The following is a 19,032-nucleotide window of genomic DNA, read 5'->3' on the forward strand; positions in this document are numbered from 1 at the left end:
GAATGGTCTATCCACTAGTTTTATTCAGCTCCATCCAGCTGTCATCTCTGAGAGTCATTTCTACAGTTAGTTTGGCATATAGCAATGCTAAGGTGGATTGTCCACTTCAAGTTCAGGCTCATTCCACCAGAGCTCAAGCCTCTTCAGCTGCTTTCCTTGCCAGGATTGATCTCCAGGATATTTGTAAGGCAGCAACCTGGTCTTCTCTGTCCACATTACTCCGACATTACTCCATCAATGTCGATTCCAGGAGATAGGCAGCTGTTGGGAGTGCAGTTTTACAGTCATTATTTTGTTGCTACTCCATGGTAAGTGAGCTTGCTACTCTCCCATGCAGGTCTGAACTGAGGACACAATGATGAAAACAAAGTTGCACTTACCTGTAACTGTTGTTTGTTGAGTGTCCTCTGTGCAGGCATGCATTACTCCCTGCTTGGGCTGCCTTTTGCCTCATTGGTGCTCTTCCACGGTGGTGAAGGGAGAACTGAAGGAGGAGCGCTCTCCACCTCTGTCGCATGACCATTTGGGCGGGAAACCAGACAGATCTCAGCTCCAGTCAGGAGTTGGAAGTACTCCAAGTGCTCTGAAGCTTCTGGAAAGCTTTTGGTCGGCCTGAGTCTGTGTAGTCCCATGTGTGCCTGCATAGAAGACACTCAATAAATAGCAGTTACATGCAAGTGCAATGTTGTTCTCTTTCTGAATTGGCAGAACAATTAAATTACCACTCTGGTGCAAGTTGAGAAATCCACTGTGAAATCATGCAAGTTTCTCGGTTTTTCCCATGGTGGTGGAAGGACAGATTTGCAGTTATAAAAATCAGCAGGATTCTATTTTTTGCTTCATGTGCAAGTCCAAACCCCCCCCCCCCCCACACACACACTTTCTGGACTATGTACATTGTTGTCGAGGTCCTTTCAGGGCTTACGGACACGTTGTGAGGTTAACAATGGAATCAATTTTTTTAAAGGCTCAATAGATCTTTGACTCTATTTTGAGGTCGTAGTCAAAGGAGCCTAGCATTATTCATTATTTAAATTGATAATATTATCTGCCAGTTTTAGAAATTACTTTTAAATGCTCTTTTTTTCACTGAAGCAGGAGTGTTTTTTTTAATAGGATGAGTACTAGTGTACTCCAAAATGGGAAGAATTTTCTAAAAATGCGTAAAATTTGCCTTAAGAGAAAGAAGAATTTTGTAAATGATTTGCTTTATTCCAAAACAGGAAAGTAAGTGTGCTCCTTGGAAAGCATAAAAAATTAATTTAAACATGCAGGGAAGAAAGCATCAAGAGGTGAGGGTGGTGGCTCTTTAAATCCATACTGACTGTGACTTGAAGCACATGCTAATTTAGAACACTTAAACAAGCTTCTTTCTGAGCATTTACAGATGGTACTTGCCAGGGCTGGAGCGAGGGGGAACTGTGCCGGGGGCATGCATGCGCCCTGCGCCCCTGCCTTGCGTGCCCCGCCCCCACCTTGCCCCCACACCGGGGTGTGCCCGGTGCATCGTGCGGGCCCCCATCTGCTTGGCACTACGCCACTGCTGCTTGCAATCAGTGAGCAGTTTGCGATTCATGGTGAACCAAGTTTGCCCATCATCCCTGAAAACTGTGTTACTTGGAGGGCATATTCTCAATTTATTCCTCTGGCCCTACTTTTTGCATCAAGAGAACCAGCAGAAGTGAATGGCTGGATATGATTTTTCTACCCTTGAAATGAGTTGACCCCCAAATGTGTGAATGGACTCTATGGAAAAGTATGGTGTTGGTAGCAATTGAAAAGTTTTATCTTTTTAGTGTTATCCTCTCAATAAAATAATCCACAAATCACAATGGTTTGTTAGATCTTTCCCATTTCTTCATCCAGTACAAAGATTAAGTTAAATCACAATATTAAAATGCACAAAGGAAACAGCTTCTAGAAATTCAAGCAATAATACAATTGTATAATTATACTTCAAAACAGCCACAATTAATAGAACCAGTTTATGTATCTGCTACAAAAATCAAAATCAAACTAGAAATGGGTTCTAGATCTAACCAAGCCGAATCTGTCCCTAGAAACTAAAATGGCTAAACTGAGGCTGTTGTACATTGGTCACCTTATGAGAAGACAGGGGTCGCTAAAAAGGGCAATAATACTAGAAGTTTAAGGCTGCAGGAAAAAGAGGAAGACCCAAGATTAGGTGGATTGACTGTATAAAGGAAACCATGGCTCTCAGTTTGTAAGACCTGAGCAGTTAATGATAGGACATTTTGGAGGACATTGATTTATAGGGTCACAGTGAGTTGGAAGCAACTTGATGGCACTTCACACACACACATCACAGTGCATTCCCATGAAGTCTCAATGTTATTGAAATAAATTTTAATATTTCTCCAGTGATTCTTTCATTCTCTGGAAGAAGTTTGAAAGGATGGTAGTCAGCAAAACAATCACAAGTTTTTTGCTACTAAATCACCAGATGCCTGTTTCCATATGTGAGTCATCAAAAGAAGGTTGCAGTGAGCACTCTGCATGTGTGAACCAACCTGGAACTGCGCCACCTGGTGGCTGACCTGGATGGGCTGGGCATGACAATGACCCAGCCTCACCCACTTCTACTAATAATAACATGGCCACTTATGCAATAACTGCTTACTGTTTGCTTCAAAGTGGGATTTTCCTGAGTTGTTTTTTTTTTTTTGCTCACTTGCTAGTTCCTCATTGCTTCCATGCAACCTCTATTTGAGGAGGCTGCTTGCCACTTCCCCCCCCCCCCCCCCCATCTTTGGTCTAGTGTTAGTTTGATAGACCATGTCAATTTATTGTCAGTTTCACAGCATGAAAGTTTTAAAAAAGGAAGCCCTTCTGACCCTTCTGAAATGGCTGTAGGAGAAGCTGTTTTAATCTGGGCAGAGGAAGATAGGGAGGATCAAACCCCTCCCCCCAAAAGCTAATTGCATGCTGATCTCCCTCACTTTCCCTGTGAAGGGAGAGGAAATGTCACGGTTTCAGATTTTTGGCAATTGTGGGGATTCTCTGATCTGATGGCAGGTGACTGTGGAATGTGGGAAATGTGCTTAACAGAGAATCAAACCCAAAGGGAATGTACAGTCAATGCAAAGAAGAGCACAAGTGCATAAGTTACTAACATCATGTATGAAAACAAATGGAAGCCTGCATTGTGCATAGAATTAATAATTTCTAAAGTATCACTATTCATTAGGTGCTCCTGATTTCACAATTGACTACTTGTGGCTGCCAGTCAACACCACCAGTTAGTCAGGAACCTGCTGCTCACTCACTGCTCCATATGAATTTCTAGTTTACATAGGTTATTTTCACAACCGCTGATTAGATGGCTGGGTAGCCACTGTTGTGTATTGAGACATAACACATCCCAACCACTTTCTTTTCTGCACTAAGCTGTCAATGGAAATTGCAAACTGAAGAAAGACCAGCTCCTGAAAGGATTCTCCTTTCTTTACGTTCCCCTGGATGACATAGAAATGTGATGTGGAAGAGCAAACTAATGGGTGCAAATCCCTCTCACAGCAGCATGAATGATCAAGCTCCTGAAACTGGCATCTCTGGGCTAGAGTCAAGCCAAACTGGGGACCTGGGAACACAGACTGGGGAGTCCTTTTTCAGACACAGAAGGAAGTAGAGGGCTTGGAATATCACACACACACAAACCCCACGAGTGGCTGGGCATCATGATGGCTGGGTTGCCAGAACTGAATACCAACTCCAATGGGTTACAGGGAATTTTTCTCCTGTCCTGCTGCCTGATAAATGTCTTAGCAGAACAAACCAGGAGACTGAACATGGGGCCCTCTTGCTCATAGTTAGGTCATGTTCATCCCAGTGGCAGAGCTACAAGGGGGCGGAGGGATGCGTCGTGCACCGGGTGCACATCTGTGGGGTGCAGAAAATTGCCGCAGGCCCCTCCTCCTTTCCCCCTTCCCCGTGGCACCCCCCAATGTGCCCCCCACCCCCTTCCTACACTTACCTTAGTTCCTTTCCTTTTTCTTGAACCCTTTCAGGCTGCAAAAGGCCTGTTCACAGTAAAAACAGCCTGATGGGAACTATACTTCCCAGGAGACCTTGGGGCTCACAAGGTCTCCTGGGAAGTATAGTTCCCATCAGGCTATTTAATGAACAGAACCTTTAGCAGCCTGGACTAGATCTAGGAAAAGGGGAAAGGGAGTGAAACAGAATATGTGGGAAGAGGAAGAGGAAGAGCGCCAGCGGGGGGGTGGGTGGGTGGTGGAAAATATAGAATCCACACCGAGCGCAGTTTGGCCCAGCTATGCCTCTGGTTCATCCTGCCTATTGCACATGTTCAAGACTGCTGAGAAATCTTTTCAGATTAATTGTATCTCTTTTTTTGTTTGATAGAGTGATAAGTTGGTAGACGAAGGGAATGCTGTGGATGTAGCATACCTTGACTTAAGTAAGGCCTTTGACAAGGTCCCCCATAACATTCTTGAAAGCCAGCTATGCCATGCTGGCAGGGGCTGATGGGAATTGTAGTCTATAACATCTGGAGTGCCAAAGGTTCGCCACCACTGGTCTAGATTGAGGGCTGTAACAATACCGTTCTGCTCTTCATTGCACAGCCGGAATACTGTGTCTAGCTCTGAGCACCACAGTTCAAGAAGGATATTGACAGACTGGTCCAGAGGAGGGTGATCAAAATGGTAAAAGTTCTGGATTCCATGCCCTATGAGGAGTGTCTTGGGAAGCTAGGTATGTTTAGTCTGGAGAACAGAAAGTTAAGGGGTGACATGATAGCCATGTTTAAATATTTGAAGGGATGTCATGTTGAAGATGGAACAAGCTTGTTTTCTGCTGCTTCAGAGACTAGGGCACGGAGTAATGGATTCAAGGGGCAGGAAAAGAGATTCCACCCAAACATTAGGAAGAACTTCCTGACAGTAAGGGCTGTTTGACAGTGGAATACACTGCCTCGTAGGGTGGTGGAGACTCCTTTGGAGGCTAGATAGCCATCTGTCAAGGGTGCTTTGATTGTGTATTCCTGCATGGCAGGGGTTGAACTTGACGGCCCTTGTGGTCTCTTCCAACTCTATGATTGTGTGATTCTAAATCACCTCTCATACATCATCACAGTACTCTGTGCCACAACCTTGTAAAGGGGGGGGGGGCACTGATATCATTTCCCATGTTGCAAATGGGAAGGTGAGGCTTTGAAAAAGGGTGGGAGAGAGTGAGCACACATCCTTCTGTAGGCTGTCTTGTGTGTTTGTGGTAGAGACAAGAAACAGAACCTTCCTAGCTCAAGTCCCAGCTACTACACTGCCCCAGGTTTTTTGGCATAGCTATCCCCCCCTGCTGTTTCACACATTTATTACAGAGATCTACTAAGAAGTTGTACCTAATGGCTGTGTTTGGACCTTTGCATTTGGAAGGGAAACGTGACCAGTGACTTTGGACTGTCCTACCCACTATACTCTTTGGTGGGATCTCCTGCTGAGAGAACTCCCTGTGCCTCAGCAAATTTCCATTAATCTGTTTAAGCCCGAAAAGCGGTCTCCTTTTTATATAACATGTGCTGGCTTTTTATAGTGCTACTAACAAGTTTGGAGAGCCCCGGGTTCACAATGTCCTGATTGTCAAGGGCCTTCTTAATGGCTTCCCTCTGCTTAGACCTTTCTGATTGCTTTGCATGGTTTTGCTCTTCCAATTTGGGCCTGCAAATTATTTATATATATATATATATATATATATGTGTGTGTGTGTGTGTGTGTACTGATTTGTTGATCCAACCATTAAGAGGCAGAGGTTGTTGGAACACACTTTCTTCTGAAGCAGTCGCTACTCAGCAAACCACAAAAAATGCTGAGACTTAACTGATCTGGAGGGTTATGTGTGAGTGCATTAGAAAACCTGCATTGAAAGGGGCGTGTATTTGTTCCAAACAGACCTCTGTATGAAGTATTCGCACTGGTAATGACTTTTAAACTGTATCAAAAAAGACATTATTTTTAACCACCACCACCCCAAAAAAATGGGGGAAAGAAGGATGTGAGTTGCAGATGAAACAGCTAGATGGTTATTAATGTTAGTGCCACTTTAAAAATGAAAGTAGCTAGGCCTCTTGATCACCTCACTTGAAGACAAAACTCACTGGAAAAGACAATACGCCAGGAAAAGCTGAAGGCAGTAGGAAAAAAAGGAAGACCCAACATGAGATTGACCAACTCAATAAAGGAAGCCACGGCCCTCAGTTTGCGAGACTTGAGTGAGATTTTTAACAATAGGACATTTTGGAGGTCACAGCTCACAAGGTCACCATAAGTTAGAAGCTGTCCTCTTGGTGGTGATTACAGACAAATTTTTATTCTTGGGGTCAGTTCAATGAGACACGTTTCCTACACCGTCAGCAGTTCCATGTGTTCGCATGAAACTGACTGATAGTTTTTTTAGGTCAGCATCAAACGTGTATGTATTTTAGTGCATCCGTGACTATGCCTAAGGGAGTATATGGGAAACTTGCCTGCACTCAGTGCAATGCATGTGCATGTAGTATTCCTCAGTGACAATCTCCATGCTTGTTTTCCTACTTATTCCTTTAGGGTTTTGTGAAATGTGCAAAGCAGACCTGAGGATTTTGCTGCGGGAGAACTAAAGAGAATCTCAATCTGAAATTGATTTTATTAGCCAGAACCATTATTCTAGTCTAATGTCGGAACCATTATTCTAGTCTAATGTTAGTGGAACAAAACTAGTTTGTTATTATAGATTAAATGTAGCGCCTGAAAACCTTTAACTCCCTCTGTTTACAAATATATGTTTTAAAACAGAGTGTGAAAGGGAGGTGCTTTTAGTTGGTGTAATGGTGTGGAGTGAAAAGACTCAGCCCAGTCTGTACTGGAGTCTTGCACTGATGTAGTTTCTATTTTGAAATATCTCAATTTAGTCACAGATCTCCTTGAAGTCTGTTTTGGCCTGAAGGTGTGCCATTGAGGCCTTTGATAATATAATAAGGATTGTGACGTTAACACTCATTCTGCCACATCTGTGAGAGTCCTTTGGCACCTTACAGCCAGTGAGGGTCAAGCCATGGGTCATGAAGATCCACCTAGTGTGTTGCGAACCCTTGTACAGTTGTCGTTTTTCTGCTGCTTCATGGAACTATCTGCTACTGGTGTGCATGTGAAGAGAACAAGGGCTCCATGCCTTCTGCTTGTGGAGCATGCAAGCTCAGACAGTGGGGCAAGAGCACATAGGCAAATGGAGAGGATCTTGCTTTAGCTCAGGCAAGTTTCAGATTCTGACTCGTCTACATCTTGTCACATGACTGTGATGTCATATAACTTCCTGTCAGCTGAGTAAGTCCCAGACTGTTACCTGTGGCTAAAATAACCACTTCCTTAGAGTCTAGCAAGTTAATTGTGGCATGAGTACCCCATTCCTTTGTTTCATGTGTTTTGTTTTTCCAGTGCCCATTCCCTCAAAAGCCAATGGCACCACCATCTCCGCCCTGACGATGAACAAGGACACCCTCATCGGTGGAGTGACAAATCCCAATGAGGTCTTCTGCTCTGTGCCAGGCCGCCTCTCCCTCCTTAGCTCCACCTCAAAGTACAAAGTGACTGTCGGTGAAGTTCAGAGGCGGCTTTCGCCCCCTGAGTGTCTCAATGCCTCCCTTCTGGGCGGAGTCCTCCGGAGGTGAGTAACACTCCCCCCCTACACTCAGTCTAGGCTTTTACTTGGTGGTGATGGTAGAATGGGATATAGTACATAGTCCCCTTATCTTGGTAAGCCTGTGGATATCTTTGGAATTTTGAGAATGGGGAGTGGGCACCATCACAAAATGGCTGTCATGAGATAAGGGTTACCAATCTCCATGTGGCACTTGGAGATCTCCCACTACTACAACTGATCTCCAGATGACCAAGATCAGTTCCCCTGGGAAAAAATGGCTGCTTAGGAGGGTGGAGCCTATAGTATTATACCCTGATGAGGTCCCTCCCTTCCCAGACCCTGTCCTTCCCAGGCTCCACCCCCAAAATCTCCAGATATTTCTCAGCCTAGAGCTGGTAACCCTACATGGGGTGCAGGGGTCAGTCACAAGATGGCTGTGATGAGGTGATGGAAGAATGATTTAAGCTGCTTTAGGTCCCCATTTAGAAAGGTGGACTGTAAATAATGTAAGTTAATTTTAAAAATCAAGGTAGGGTATAAATTAAGTTAAAAATGAAGTAAATGTGAAGAAGAGAATGGGCCCCAGATTAAAGTCATCAGGTTGCTAGTTCAAATCCTGTTCCAACATATTTCCATCATGTCCTAGGTTTGCAGCCTTCTGTCTTCTGTGATCGTCTTTTCAAATGATAGATGAGCCATGTTCTTGACCTGTTTGAGGCATGGAAGGAGAATAGGAGAAAGTGGATTTATGCAAGGAAAAGATTACTGTGATATCTACTAACCCTCCCATAGACTTTCAGTAATAAAAAGGCACCCTACAGAGCTGGTCACTGGCTCCCACAATTGCCACATCATCTTGGTCTTTAAGAGTATGTTCGCTGAACAACAAACCAGTGCAACTGGATGGCTTTCTTCATTCCTTTCCTCTTTTTATTTCTGATTCCATCTATTGAAGTGGTTCCATCTCCTTTCCTCTTTCAGGGCAAAATCAAAAAATGGAGGGAGATGTTTAAGGGAAAGATTGGAGAAGATCGGGTTAAACCTACCTGCTGGGAGACGTAAAGCAGCGAATGTTACCTTGCTAACATCCCTGGTGGAAGGTAGGTCTTCTTTCAACTGCCATCCTATAGAGGGAGGGTAAAATATTTAGCCCTTAAAGATCTTCCCTATCTGACTAGAAACAGTGCTCTGTCTCCTCTTGTGTAAAGGCACAAACTGCTTGAAGAAGATCACAGTGGTCTGCAAATTGCACATGCAGCTGAAATTCAAATTAGGGCCATGAAGGAAGGGGAGAAGAGGTTTAAACCCTTCAACCCCTTCTGTCTTTCACTAGCTGAAACCAACGGCCCTGTACTTTTCTTATAATTTTAAAAGGGTGGGGGAGAAGACCTTTCTTCTTGCTAAAATGCTGCTAAAAACCCAGGGAGACCCATTTTGATTAGGGTACTGGCAAGAAAGAGTTGGCAGGTACAATCCCTCTACCTCTTCTGTGCGGTCCTTATCCACATTTACCTTTTACATATAGACAAAGAAGTATGATTTTGTTTCATACTTCTTTGTTTCGGCCTTCAGTGGCACGTGGCAGATCTATTTTTCTTTTTTTTAAAAAAAAAAATTAGCATTTCAAAAAAGTAGTCCAGTAGTAGGGGATGTGAAAGATCTCTGAGTTCCTGGGAAGTTGCTGTGAGTTGCAGTAGACAAGATGGCCTTTGACAGGCCGGTGGGTCTGACTTGCTACAAAACAGGAAGGGGCAGTGGCTTAGTGACAGAACATCTGATTAGCATGCAAGAATATTTCAGGTTTGGTCCTTGGCATCTCCATTAAAAAGAACCAAGGTTTCGGTGATATTAAAGCCTTCAGGCTGAGACTCTGCAGGGTTGCAACCAGTCAGAGTAGCAAATAATCATCTTGATAGATCAACAGTCTGCTCCAGTTTAAGTCAGTTTTGTAGGGTATAAATTGGGGAGAGGCAAAGTAGTAGAGGAGAGGCAAAGTAGTTGCCTCTCTGGGGAGAGGCAAAGTAGTAGAGGGTCTGTCTTGCCTGCAAAAGGTCCCTGGCTCAGTCCCCAGCATTCAGGTTGAAAGGATCAGGTTGTAGTAGATGCTGAGAAAAATCTCTGCCTGAGACTATGGAAAGCTGTTGCCATCTGAGCAGACAGTACTGAACTTGATAGACCAATGGTCTGATTCAGGATAAGGCAGCAAGGAAGGGACTTAGTTCAATGGGAGAACACTTGCTTTGTACACTGAAGGTCCTTGATTCAAATCCCCAGCATCTGCATTTCAAAGAATCAGGTAGGAGGTGATGTAAAAGACCTTTACTTGAGTCCCTAAAAAGCATCTGTCAGTCAGAGTATACAAGCCTGACTCCGCAGAAGGCAGCTTTATGTGTTTTATGTGGCAATGATAGGGAGGGCCTTACCACACTATTAGACTACAAGCTTGAACATAGAAGCCTGAAGCAAGCTGTGTCCCTCCAAGGCTGAGTGGGACTCTCTTGGCTACACTGACCAATTTTCGCAGTCCATAGGGGAGAAGGGAGACAGTAGTGAAGAAAAACCAGAGCAAAGCTCAACATTTTACCTCAGAGTTTACCATCTGCCCCCTGTAAATAGGTGCCTTTATTGTGACTGGGGGACAAAATGTACAGCATTCAATGTGGATATTTGGAAAAATGTGCACTTACTTGATTTAGCTCTGTGAGAGACAAGTAGCAAGTGAGATATGTCTACATGACAAAAACATAGTGAGGGCATTCCTTTCTGCCCTCACTTGGGAATTTTTGCTAATGAAAAAGAAGGGGGATCACATCTGACAGCACTGAAAAGTGAAAACATTACATAGAAACAATGAATACTCTGTCCAGCATACCCTGTGGAATACTGTGTACAGCTCTAGTTGGTACATCTCAAATAGGACATTGCAGAGCTGGAAGAGGTACAGAAGAGGGCAACCAAGATGATTAAGAAGTTGGAGCCTCTTGCCTGTGAGGGAAAGCTGAAGAGCTGGGACCTTTCAGTTCAGAAAAGAGACCACTAAATGGAGCAGGATCGAAGTTTATAAAATTACTGCTAATAGAGAGAATCTTTGTCTAAAATACTAGAATTTGGAGAGCACCCAGTGAAGTCGATGGGTGAAGCAGTGAAGCCGGACAAAACGAAATACTTCTTCACTCACTGAATAATGAATGTTGTCATGGCCATAAAATTAAATGGTTTTAAAAGAAGATGAGATAGTTTTGTGGGGGAGAGATCTGTCAATAACCACTAGTCATGATGACTGACGAGAACCTCAACAAACCCCTAAATACTAGTGGCAGGAGGCAACATCAGGGGAAGGCCTCGGCTTATATGCTGTTTGTGGGCCCTTCAGAGCAACTGGTTGGCTGCTGTGTGGACAGGATGCTGGATTAGATGGATCAGTGGCCTGGGGATGCAGGGCTCTTTGCATGTAACTATCGGTAGATGAGCACAAGTCCATGTGTATGTTTGTGAAATTGTCCACCTACATGACCCCACTGCCAATTCTGCCAGCAAAAAGCCAAGCAGTCATGTTATTAAGTTGGGCCTCAGGGGAGTGGGGGTTGGGATATGAAGATTAATTATTGGATATCCTGATCAGTCCAGAGAGGATTTCCGCACATTGCTCGCTTCTGCCTTAATGCAAATGAAGGGTTTTTTCAGTTGGTGTCCTTGATGTGAGAAGCGATCACTTATAGAAGGAAGCCCACAGATGCTTGAAGTTGAAAATCTATTGTGGTGGAAAAGCAGCTGCCCGAGAGGGAGAGAGGAATGCACCCCGCCCCCCCCCAATCTCCTTTGTTGGCAGCAAATTAAACGAGCAGGTTTGCGAGGCAGCGGTTCTTCCCGAAGGCAGTTGGGCCAGGCTTCTGTGAATGGCTGATTTCCATGAGAAGAAAAGGCAAGGAGAACTTGAGGATACGCTCACACACACTTTTGACTTTTTCCAGACAGCTGGGAGCTGTCACTCGCTACTCTTGGGTGTGGGTGTGTGTGTGTGTGTGTGAGAGAGAGAGTAAATTACAAGGGAACAGGGCCAACCTTACAGGTCCCTTAGACTGAGTCAAGCCCTGTTTCATGTTAGTTAATCGTGATGACAAGGCAGCTTCTGAGCAAGAGCATTCCACTTAACAGCTACACCTCTTGGATTCCAGAGGCTTGTATCTCTGCATGAGACCAGGCTTTGAGCTGGCCTTCTTCCAGTCAGCCCTCACTAGGAGCTGATGTGCCTGCTGCATTCTTAAATAATAAATCACACTAGGAGCATGTTGTTCTTTTGCATCTTAAATAAAGATGCAAAAGAACAACATGCTCCTAGAGGCTTCCTGTTGTGCCCCTGCAGGAATCATTGGTGTGTGTATTTTTAACTTGCCACCTTCTAGCCAGGAGTCATGCCCACAATGCTGGGGTGATGTAAAATGAGTGAAGTAACAACACTGGAGTTGGATTCCACACAGAGTAATTCTCATTTTTTGCCCAATAATCATTCAAACTGTACAGAATTCAAATAGTTGAGTAGGGAGGGATGTAAGATGCTGTGAAAATCACTCTAGGTTTCTATTTTGAAGGAGGCTTAGAGAAGGCCAGGCAGACAAGTAATCTGTGCCCTTTTTTGTACACAGGGCTTTCCCTGTGATCCCTTTTTCCGAAGGACCCAGAGCGGATTAAGAGGGAGATCTGTCCCTGTCTGCATTGTCTCTGCTCAGAGTTTGCAGACCTCCTCAGGGCAAGAGCACTCAGGCCGGGCATCCATCATTCCTGGGGAAGGCCCTCTCATTGGTGAAATTGATCCATCTTTAGGCATCCCTGCGGAAGTAATCAGAGCTGATGGCCATTGATCACAGCCGGCCCCTGAAACCCTGCTTAGACAGACAGAGAGCTAATTCATCTCAGGCCCCCCTGCTGCTGGCTGGATGAGGCCATCCATCCACAGTGTGCTAACCTAGCTGCCGGTGTTGGTTCTTGCCCTCCTTCTGTTGGTCTTCAGTAATTCTGAAAAGAGTCTGGCATTGTGCTCCTGAGTTAAATCAGGTTGTTATATATGTGTGGTTTACAACAGAAATGTGTTTCTAGCTCTCATGATTGTAGAGGCCAGTGCTAGGAAACATCTAGTGAAAGGAATGCAACAGCCCAGTCCGATGCCCCACTGCACCAAAGCAGGAATGCTTGATATATGGCATAAGAATCTCAGGTGGCATCCTTGTGGAGGCATTTGTCTGCCTTGGCTTTTAAGCAGCAGCAGGTTTTTTAAGGAGGATCTGCAAAACGGTACCTTCTCTTTTCCAGGCTTTCCCCATCCTTGGTACATTCCTTCTCAAATAGGCTTGATACAACATTTCTGAATTAACAAGCCCTCTGGATGGGAAGATCCATATTGTCAAAGGTTCCACCCACATCAGTATTATTTTCCTTGCCTCAGTCCCTCATTGCCAGTGCTATGCCACTGGAGAGTTTTTTTTCTGACTTAAAATAATGGTAATTGTAATGATCTATTGACATCATCAAGTAGTTTCTCTGAATCCCCAGGTAAATAGGTAAGTCCCTAGCCCTTTTCATTGTGGAGATATACCTTTCCCCTGGAATTTCCATGGTGAAAGTTTTCCTGTCATTTCCAAAAAAGAAAAAAAGGAGTTAGTAGATAGTGATTTTTTTTTGTATTACTAAATGGTGGTTTAACTTCTGTTTCCTTCAGCCCCCCACCCCCACCCCCCCACCCCCGGCCCTGGCACCTACATTTGGGGTTTTGATAATATTTAATTTATTAACAGTTGAAAGACAGGTAATTGTTAATCAGCCAATGGCTGTTCTTCTTGATGTCATTTGGAGAACAGGGGCCACACCCCCATCACTTGTGCATATCTGCAAACTATCTCGGATTAAAACAGACCAGGGATTTCCTTCCTCATGAGATATTTTTAATCTATTTGCACAGGAGAAGCTGTTCACCTCGCCCGAGATTTCGGATATGTGTGTGAAACGGAGTTCCCAGCCAAGGCTGCCGCAGAGTACCTCTGCCGCCAACACTCAGATCCTGGTGAACTCCATGCCCGGAAGAACATGCTACTAGCAACCAAGTAAGCCTGACAGCCCATAATGCAGTTGTTGTCCTTTTGCTAAAAAAAAAGAAAAAAGGAGGGAGTCCCTGTCAAAAGAAAGTGAAAATGAAGTGTCACATAATCAGGCAAAGTTTCAGAAGTCTCATTTAACGTTCTTGGTTTGAATTTGATTGATGATTTCCCTCAACATTTGTTTCCTATCTAATATAAAAATGTGGCACCTACCTATGCTTGGTTCCTATACTGCTCATGCAAGATTGGAGCTGCTGAAAGTTCAGCAGAGGGACTTGGGAGAACTCATCTTCTCTGAAGGGTTTGTTTCCTCCTGATGCTACACTGTAATTTGGAGATATCATGCAGCTTTCTTGTAGGACTTTTAAGTAAACCTTCCCAGTGGCCTGTAGAGGTCTGCAAGCTGTTGATTCCAACTTGCCCTGCCCACATTTCACTGACTGGAAAACAAAATGGCCCTGAGAACAGAGAAATTGGCTATCCTTGGAAAAAATGAATAGATTGCTTTTTAAAAAAATGTTTCTTTCATCTGTAACTCCCAATGATTTACTGGAAAAAAATGGGCTGATAGTTTGCTTTTCAGTCCAATGCAGAGTTCCGGTGGATCTATAAAACCCTAACTGACCTGGAACCAAGGTGTAGAAAGGACTCCCCCCCCCCCCCCCCAAAAAAAAAAATTCCTAACCAGACTGGTAGCAACCATCTACTGCAGAGGTTTTCAGATGAACATGCTTCTCTCACTGAGGAGTGGTATGTAAGCACTAGGGACTTTGCTGTGGTGGCACCTTTGCTGTCGTGGCACCTCACATTCAGATTTCTTTACCTACATCAGTTTACCTGTCAATTATTGAGTTCTAGGGATTAAACAAAAAACATTGTTTTTTCTCCGGGCCTTTTTGTGCTCTTTCTTTAATGCAGGTCTGGGGTTGCTTCTTAGTGTGATGTTTGTTTGTTAGTTTGAAGAAGATTCTGGGAGATCCAGTTCTGAACCCCCATTCTGCCTTGACAACTTGGGGAGGGGGGTGTCCTTAGACCAGTCACAGCCTAACCCACCTTAAAGGAATGTTGTTGTTAGGATAAAATGGAGGAGAGGTGAATACTGTTGTAAACTGTTTTAAAATAGACACCATTTTCAAACAGATTTTATCATCCTCTACTTCCCTGCAAATTTTGTTTGTGAAAGAGTCTTTAAATGTTTTAAGAATTTCAAACTGCTGTCCCTAATGGATTGGCTATTTATTGCAATGTTTTATTATTCTAATACATTGCTGACTGAAAATAGTTATAAACCCAAGCTTTTCCCCAACAACTTGGTCTTCAGGCAAATGACAGTGAATAACCAGTTCATATTGCTACCGTGTGCTGGGTTAAAATGCATAAATTTATAATATCTTTTTTATTCTTTTTAAATGTCACCTCTTTCTTCCCCCTTCTCTTTCCAGGCAAATCTGCAAAGAATTTGCTGATTTGATGGCTCAAGATCGCTCCCCACTTGGAAACAGCCGCCCATCATACATCTTGGATCCTGGCGTTCAGAGTTGCTTGACCCATTTCAGCTTAATAACTCACGGTTTTGGGGGGCCAGCCATCTGTGCGGCTCTGACAGCATTCCAGAACTACTTGGTAGAGTCGCTCAAAGGGCTGGATAAAATGTTCATGAACAGCACAGGGAATGGCCACTCAATCGGCGACTCCAAAACGTCAGAAAAAGAAGTGAAACATCGGAAATAGCCTCCTGCATTTCTCAGCCAGCCCCTGTAAGAGAGTCCTTCCGTTCCCCAGATCATGAAATTGGAGGCCCGGTCTTATCAATGTGTGGATTGAAAGAAGCCAATTTAAGAACTGCCTTCCTGCCATGTTCCCTCAAACTGTGACAGATGCCTCTCAGAAATCAAGTAAATGAAAAGTGAAGACTGAGGAAAAACATCTAAGGGAACTTCATTGTGATGGAAGCCAACCCAGATGCATTGATGAGTTTCTGTTGATGCTTTTGATTTGCAGTAGTGGGTATCGGAAGCCAGCTCACATGTGCAATTACTTCTTTTTCATCATTTTCTTTTTGAAACCCACAATCGTAAACTATTGAGGTGTTTCTGAAGGCCTGGCCCAACAACACCAAAGCAGACAGGCCTTGGTGGAATCAAGAGCTACTGAGGGTCATGGATTTTGACTTGTCTGATGGGACAGTTCTGGAGGGAGTCATAGAGAGAGAGGGATGTCCACCGAGGCCCACTGTCATTGTGTCTTCTGGTCAAGAAAAGAGTAACTTTACCAGCTCTGGGACTTTGTTTACAGATTTTTGACTTATTAGCAGTCACTGTGGATTTTGTCCAGGCTTTATGTGGAAGACCATTATCTAAGTTTTGCTAGCATTTTCTGCAAGGAGAATCAAATCCCTGCAAAGCCTCCACTTTAACCCAGTGTCATTTGGCTGGCCAAGACCCCAACAGAAGAAAGATGTTACAACTCACCACCTCCCTCCCAGGTTTTCAAAACATTAATAATGATATTAAGCAATGAATAAATAATAATAAATTAATTAATGATTAAAGCACAAGGAACAGAACTTGAAGGAGGCCAAACCCAAACTGTTTTGAAATCTGTATATATTTATTTATGTGTAATTAAATCAAAAAAGTTTTAAAATGTCCAGTGCGCGTTATTTATATTCAATTAAGTTTGAAAATTCTTACTTTTTTTTTTTTTAAACATAAGCCGGTCTTTGGAATTTTCTGCAATGAAGTTTTGAATAGCATGGACAATAGCCTGTGATGCTAAGAACTAGAGACATTTTTCCCCGGTTTGGGGTTTGTTTTTCCTCTTTTGTACGTGCTGTTGTTTCACTTTAAAAGCTGCAATAGATGTACAGTGCCACCACCACACAAATGTCAGTCATTATCTTAATAAAACCTCTTTTTATTTGCAAACAATCCCCCCCATCCCTGTGTCTGTGATACTGACAGTGGAATACTCCTTCCAACACAGGTCCAACACAGAGCAAAAATTTACAATATATAGAACATTTTGTAGACAGAGAGAAAAAAGTAATCCTTTTGGAGGTTTCGTTTGTGTAGTGTTTACTAGAACAGGAACTGTGAATCCGCCTACATCACTGACCCTCAACAAGAAGCCCACACTGCCGTGTTCCTTGAGGCATTCCCTGAGAGGTCTCACCTTTGAGGGTATAGGGAGCACCCAATTAGAGACAACTGCCTCCATCCTAGGAGGATACTTTGCCTGGAATCCCACCAAATTCTGTGATTGACCCTGCCCATACTCAGTTGCCTGCACCACTTGCACACCCTTTCCTTGACAGCACTGGCTAGCGCATGCAGCTTTGGAGTCCTCCTGCAATGGCTACCAAGAATGCCACTAACGTGCCCCACTTACATCATGCTAGGCAGTTGGAGCACAGGAAGCAAACAGGTGTGGAAAGACATGCAGACAAGCAGGTGTGTGGGTGCCAGTGACAATGAGCCCCACCAGAAGCCCTGGGCCCTGACAACTGCCCTCCCCAGAGTATGCTAATGCCAGCCAAGAATCCCAATTCCCCCCCCCCCCCAGCAGCCATTTGCAGTTGGCCAGGTTCCCTCCCCAGCACACACACACACCTGGGCCGTTTTGTGGTTGGATCCAATCACCTCAAAATTTAAAAAATGTTCTATAGAGGTGGGGACTCCTGGCCAACAGCCATTGGACATTGGGCCAATATCCACGGGGAATCCTTGACTGGAGCACTTCATGTTTTCTGTAGCTTTAAAATGCAGCTGGGGAATAGAGTGAGCTATGGATTTAGAAGAAGAAGAAGAAGAGTTTGGATTTATATCCCCCCTTTCTCTCCTGCAGGAGACTCAAAGGGGCTTACAATCTCCTTGCCCTTCCCCCCTCACAACAAACACCCTGTGAGGTAGGTGGGGCTGAGAGAGCTCCGAGAAGCTGTGACTAGCCCAAGGTCACCCAGCTGGTGTGTGTGGGAGTGCACAGGCTAATCTGAATTCCCCAGATAAGCCTCCACAGCTCAGGCGGCAGAGCTGGGAATCAAACCCGGTTCCTCCAGATTAGATACACGAGCTCTTAACCTCCTACGCCATTGCTGCGTAGGAGGTTAAGGATCAGTTCTAAATTCCATGCCATCTCCCACACAGAAATCACCCCGCCTCCTACTGCTGTGTGATCTTGTAAGGAATCAAAAACTGCCAGGCATCCTTAGCATACCTGTCATTTTCCCTATCAGGGCTAGTAGTACTTTGGGAAGGGAATTTCTATCAAGGAAATGCACAGAGCAAATTAAACCCTTCTTGCCTCATTGTAATGAAAAGTGGGTGTCCCTAAAACATCTTAGCCCAATTGCAGACCCCCACTACAGTGAAATCTGATCCTCAGAAATCTCTGAAACAATGACCTTGATGTCTACATTTAAGTAAGTAAATTCCCCCATCACCTGCTCAGTCATTTTGATGGTGAAACAGCCAACTAGAAAACAAAGAGATGCTAAGGTTTTTCATTGTGTTTGGAGAATGGGTGATTTCACACTTGAGAGATCAAAATGCCTGAGGAATAGGGTTGCCAACACCAATTGGGGGAACTACTGGAGATTTGGGAGCCTAATGCCTAGTGAGGGAAGAGAGATCAGCAGAGATGTGATGCCACTCTAAGATTTCCATTTCTCCAAGACTCTGTAGAATTGGCTCTCCCAAGATGCTGTTTCTCTGGTGTCTGGAGATTGATCATCATTTCAGAAGAACTCTGGGCCCCACCTTGGGATTGGTAGTCCTACTTAGGAACAATGGTCAGGAGGAGGGTCTCTCAAGGCCGCACAAAGACTTATTGTGTTCTCTTTGGATCTTAGTCTGAGGCCTTAGTTGCGTGTCTCAAAATTCTGATCTCACAATGGCAACTGAAATGTAAATGTTCCTATTTGCCAGGCAACTTGCTTATGTGACCTCTGACTTGCCAAGATATCAACAGTTGGCTAAAAAAAACCTCTCTTGTTTGCAGAGAAACCAACTGGAATATTAACAACTATTGCTGCGCTGTTATTTTGAATGAAATATATAATGGGACATTTATTTCTATTTTTGACAGATTCATTTGTGGAAATAATGTAGGGAAAGCCAGTTTTGCCCTATACATTTCTGATGTTTCGGTGTCAACCACCATAGGCATGGTCCCCAGAGGGAAACAAGGATTCCCCTGGTATGGCATGCTGCCACCTTCTGCCCAGAGCAGACCATCTAAACTTGGTATGTAGCTGTTCACAGGAGGTGGGAACTGTAGAATGCCGGGCTGC

The 19,032-nt window shown here is 44.1% G+C and overlaps 1 protein-coding gene across 8 annotated transcripts in view; it reads left to right on the forward strand.

The window, feature by feature from the left end:
- Positions 1-16,672, forward strand: part of TFAP2E (transcription factor AP-2 epsilon) — a 78,707-nt gene extending 62,035 nt beyond the window's left edge. For all 8 annotated transcript variants that reach the window (XM_048500569.1, XM_048500570.1, XM_048500568.1 and 5 more), the window contains 4 exons: positions 7,449-7,677; positions 8,635-8,753; positions 13,607-13,748; positions 15,185-16,672. In XM_048500569.1, the coding sequence (XP_048356526.1) occupies positions 7,449-7,677; positions 8,635-8,753; positions 13,607-13,748; positions 15,185-15,473 (779 nt within the window). In that variant the 3' untranslated portion in view covers positions 15,474-16,672. The remainder of the gene's footprint in view (positions 1-7,448; positions 7,678-8,634; positions 8,754-13,606; positions 13,749-15,184) is intronic.
- Positions 16,673-19,032: the final 2,360 nt, after the last annotated feature.

This window comes from Sphaerodactylus townsendi, linkage group LG06 (assembly GCF_021028975.2).
Source record: "Sphaerodactylus townsendi isolate TG3544 linkage group LG06, MPM_Stown_v2.3, whole genome shotgun sequence".
In the NCBI taxonomy this organism is placed as follows: Eukaryota; Metazoa; Chordata; class Lepidosauria; order Squamata; family Sphaerodactylidae; genus Sphaerodactylus; species Sphaerodactylus townsendi.